General features: G+C 41.0%; 1 protein-coding gene across 1 annotated transcript; it reads right to left on the bottom strand.

The window, feature by feature from the left end:
• Positions 1–370: 370 nt before the first annotated feature.
• LOC108594845 (Krueppel-like factor luna) lies at positions 371–1,780 on the bottom strand (the record flags this gene model as incomplete). The annotated part of the gene is made up of 2 exons (XM_033293063.1): positions 371–938; positions 997–1,780. Coding segments are annotated over 2 exons (957 nt in total), but the record flags the coding sequence as incomplete, so codon positions are not given.
• Positions 1,781–5,126: the final 3,346 nt, after the last annotated feature.

Genomic DNA, 5,126 nt, shown 5'->3' with positions numbered 1-5,126 from the left:
TGGGACAATTTGGGACACATTTGGGACATGGTTTTTGAATATGTATATATTGCAATACTTAAATTTTATTGTCATATAAATATTTGGGACACATTTATAAATTTTTAAAAATTTTCAACGATCTTTGATCTCAAAGTCATATTCGGCACTGCCGAACTTGCTTTACAACTGCCTTAATTATTGTATAAACAGTTAAAAAATAGTAGTAGATATATGTGAGAAATTTTATATGCGCATTATTGTCTTTAATATATATATAAATATAGCTTGGCTTGCTGTTTGCCTCGTTTTGTCCTTTGTCTTTTGTATATAAAAAATTTTCTACTTAACAACCAATATGTAAATATATATATAAAAAATTTGTGCTAAAATTAGTTAAACGTTATTACTTGGCTAAACGATATGCAGCTCGTATAATATCTCCTATATATACACACAAGTTTGCTAGCACCAATACATATATAAATACAATATTAAATACTAGTAGCTTAAACTAAAGTAAATAGTTATTAGCGCGGCTTCATTGCAGGCAAATTGTGTATCAAGAAATTCGTGTTCATTTAGCACTTAGTGTGTATTTACTGTACTGAACTAATAACTAATTGCTAGGCAGGCAGTTGCGGGCTTTGAGCCTCGGCTGCCAAATTGAGCTACTTAATTGAACTGAAAACCGAAAGCGAGTTTCGCATAAATAAGTTGCGGCCTCATTGGGGCATTGTCTGTGAGTATTTGAGTGAGTGGGTGAATCCTATGGCCAGTTGTGCCTCAATGTCGACGCATGTGCAGCGACAGATGATCGGAGCGACTGAAGCTGCGCGTGCAGAGCTGACAGCGAAAGGGTTTGACGCCGGTGTGTTTGCGATAGTGGCGGGTGAGCTCGTCGGAGCGCGCAAAGCGCCAAATGCAGCCCTCCCAGGTGCACACATAGGGCTTTTCACCTGTAGCGTAAAAAAGAGAGATGAGCATGTTAATTAAATGCTAAGCGAATTCGCTCACCTGTATGCGTGCGCTTGTGTGCCTTGAGATGCGAACTCTTGGTGTAGACCTTGTCGCAGCCCTCGGTATCGCATTTGTGTACCTTGCGGTTTTTGGAGAGATCATTGTAGCCGCCATTGCTGCCGTCAACGCGGCTAAATGAGCTGCCGGCGCCGCTGCTGCTGCTAAAGTTAATGCCACTATAGCTGCTGCTGTTATCCTTGCCGCCGCCAGTTATGCCACCAAATGCAGGATTAAGCGCTGCATGCGCTGAACTTGCGCCCGCGTAGCTTTTCCAGCTTGCAGCGCATACAGCGCCAGCGGCTGCTGTTGCTGCTTTGCTGCTGCTGCTGCCGCCGCTTGTTGTTGCTTGTTTGCGTGTTGCTGTTTGCGCTTCGTTGCTGAATTTGTAAGGATTTTTAAATAGACTGAGCAAACTAAACTTGCGATCGTAGTCCTGCATTAGCGCATTGCTGCTGCTGCTCTGATTGTTGCTGCTGCTGCTGCTGCTGCTGCCATTGTTGTAGCTGCAGCTGTTGTTGTTATCCTCCTGCTTGCTAATGCGTCGATACGTAAAAAAGAATGGCGATGCAGCAAAGAATGTCGAGAATGGCAACTTGGACGCATAAAGCTGCTGCTGCTGCTGCTGCTGTTGCTGCTGCTGTTGCTGGCGTCCAAAGGCGCCCAATGTGGCGCCTGCTGATGTGGCATAGCCAGCAGCGCTGACGGATGAGCAGCTCGTCTGTTTGCCATTGCTATAGCTGGAGCTGTGATGCGTTTTGCTGCTGCTGCTGCTGGCGGCTGCTTTGGTGGCGTTCTTGTTGTTGCTGTTGCTGTTGCTGTGGCTGCTGCTGCTCGCTGCAATTGTAAGAGCAATTGAAAGTCAGTTAAACAAAATGGCCAACCGTTGAGTTTTTATGCTTGCAAAAGCCTAATGAGACTCGTTAAATTGTGCCCGAGTATTGGCATAAAAATCAGCTTAGCTAAAGCGGCAATCGCCATCAACTCAGCTCAAGTCAACTCAAGCTCAAACTACAACAACAAATAAGACTGTGCATATGTGTGTGTGTGTGCTTGTGTTTGTGTGGAACACTTTGCCTTGTCAGTTAACAGTTGTACACAATTTCCTAATTTCTGTTGGCCAGGCTAAGAGAGGACAGCTCGGCAGCGCCGCCGCTCATTGCATCAAAAACGTTTGCATGTCGCGTATTTTATGGGCAGCAGGCAGGCCCCAGACCAGGCCAAAAAATCCGTGCAGTCGTGATCCATTTAACCTGTACTTGAGCGGCGCCGATTGCCAAGCAAGTAACAGCCAAACAGACAGCCGGACAGACAGACAGACAAACAGACAGACAGTTAGACAGACGCTGCTGCTGCTGCCGTCTCAAGCTCAAGCTTTGCAGCAGGGACAAGTGTGTCGATTTTGGCGCCCGCGACATCAATTGCCAACAGCAGCAGCAAGCAGCAACCAACAACGTGCAACAGCAGCAATTGCAACTGCAACTGCAACAGCAGCAGCTGCCTTAACTTAAGCCTGACGGCTGCCAATTTCCTGCAACTGTTGCTTACCCCCGCTACCCCTAGTCAACATTAACCTATATCTATCATTCTTTTATAAAAAAAAGGGTTCTCATGCCGCAGCAGCAGCAGCACTTGTCTTGTCTACTAGTAAAAGTGCTCGTCAGCCCAACTGGTTTGATTTTATAAATTCTTCAACTCAATTATGCTTTTTCTATTTGCTGCTTAAATTTATGCTGATTCTATAATTTTTATAGCTAATATAACTGCAAATGAGTCTAAGCTAACGTTAAGCAGCGGAAAAGTTATTTGCTAAAACGAATTTTTTGTTAACAAAACAAGCAAATATTTTATGCTTAAAATTAAATAGAATAACTAACTATGAATATTAACAGCGCTGCTTGCATAGAAATGTTTAAGCTTATTACAATAAAATTAAATATTTTAATATTCATTTAAAAGCGCAAAATATTTTGTTAGGAATGTTGGCGCTTGGATAGTAATTTTAAATATAAGCAACTTAGCTGAATATTTTTTCAGAAAGTTTTTGCTTATATGGAAAATAAAATGGGTGCACATTTTGGCTCAAGCATTTGTGCAATTTACAGTTACTTAAGCAATTTTATTTTTAAGATTTATTTGTTACGGCTTAAAAGAAAATTTCTTGCTCTGTGGTATATGTGAAAAATAATTTGAAGCTTAGATTTGTTTGTTACTTTGCTTAGACTTTTGATTTTGTAATTTATTGTTGTTAATTATTTTTCAAGAATTCAAATGAATAATTAAAAATTATACAGCTGCTTGTATAGAAATTTGTAGTATTAGAAAAGTATTGATACAAATAAATGTTGCTTGTTGTTTGTATAGAATGTTTACTGTATGCTGCAGTTATTTTATGCTTTGAAAGCCAAAAGCAAGCAGCAAATGCTTCAAAATTAAATTAATTATTTAATTCAAATACAAATAAAATACTGACAATTTTAGCTATAAAAATTTGCTGCTTGCTTTTGGCTTTTAATTTAATTCAATTATTATTGAACAACGTTTCCACTATATTTGATTTATTTAACTACATTGATAGCTTGTCTTACTTTCTTACACAGCATGTTGCTGATTTGCTTTCGCTTCTCTCTTTCTCTCTGTAGCGCTCTCGACATATTTTCGAATTTCAGCCTTGACCAATACACACGCGTTATGTAAATTAATATTTTAAGCAAGCAACGTTCTTTATACTTATCTGAATCTACAAGCAATTTTATATAAGATTCGCTGCTATCTAGCGCTTCATATCTTTAGCTTATGTCTTCATAAGCTGAGCCCAAGAAATTTGAATGCAAACATGCGATTTGCATTTTTAATGAAATTAAAATTAAATGTTAGACTATTGGGGTTTGCTTAGGCTTTAATTTATGTTGTAATTATCTGTATATTATGGCTGCTTTAAATTAAAGTTTAGTTTTTTAGTTGCACCGCCCGCTGACTGCTTTCAATTTTCACTCGTTTTGCTCGTTGCCTGTCGCCGCTGGTTGCTGGTTGTTGTTGCTGTTGCTGGTTGCTGTTGCCAATGTGTAGATGTGACCCATGGCTTAAGTGCTTTGTCTGGGCTGCAGCAATAACATGACCGAGGGCCATAGCAGTTCCAACCGCAGCTAAGCGTCATCTGCTGCCCCCCACCCGCAGTCAGTCTACAAGCTGCGCTTACCTGTTCGCTTGCCTTTTTAGCCTCAAGTGTTTCAAGTGCGTTAGAGCTTAGACTGTCTACACATGCAAAGAATTGTTGCTCTCTGTTGTTGATGCATTTGTAATTTTCATGCCCCAGCATGGCCCAAGGTAGCGGCACTCGCCCCCTCGCCGCTCGCTCTGGCAGTCGCTTGTGTCTTAGAGCCTCGTGTTATTAAAATTGATGGCATTTAATTGAACTGGCCATCAACGTCAGCCCACAGTGCCGTTTTAGTCGCCCCATTTGCAATTGTGCTGCGCTTAGAAGGGACCACAGTCATTTAGCTGCAGTTGTTGCTTTGACTGTTAGTGAGAGTAGCAAAGCTCTTAGCCATATGCTAATGCACATTACGTGGCCAACAGTGGCAGCCGCAGCAGCAGCAGCAACAGCGGGCGACTAACTGTCATATATTTTGTCTACAAATATGGCCATTCTCTCTTGGCAGCCACATACAAATATAATCACCGCTTTTACCAAAATGCACACGCTGACTTCATATTTCTGCCAATTTAGTGGCAGTGAGGCGACCCAGAGATTTGAAATCACACTTGTGCCTATTGCCAAAGTGGTGCAATAAAAAAAGTGAATGTTGCCCCCGAGTGGCACACACAAACACACGAACAGTCACACACACACGCGCACACTTAGACAGTTGGTAAGAAAGACAGACAGTCGGGCAGACAGACTGGCAAAGAAGAGACAAGTTAGCTGGCAAGGCAGCTCCTTTTGATGCGTCTTCAAATTTGTTCAATGCACAGTGGTATTGATAGTGACAAATTGTGCGCAAAATTGCAAACATTAAAAAATTAACTAATAAACAAAATTATAACTAAACTAAAGCTTTGAATGTTAAGCAAGTGGTGAGAATATAAGTTTTATATTTCTGAAATGAATTCAAGTCTAGTAGGCTCCA

Source organism: Drosophila busckii, chromosome 2R (assembly GCF_011750605.1).
Source record: "Drosophila busckii strain San Diego stock center, stock number 13000-0081.31 chromosome 2R, ASM1175060v1, whole genome shotgun sequence".
Lineage (NCBI taxonomy): Eukaryota > Metazoa > Arthropoda > Insecta > Diptera > Drosophilidae > Drosophila > Drosophila busckii.
Note: the sequence above shows the minus strand (reverse complement) of the source record. Positions and strands in the feature narration are given on the sequence as shown.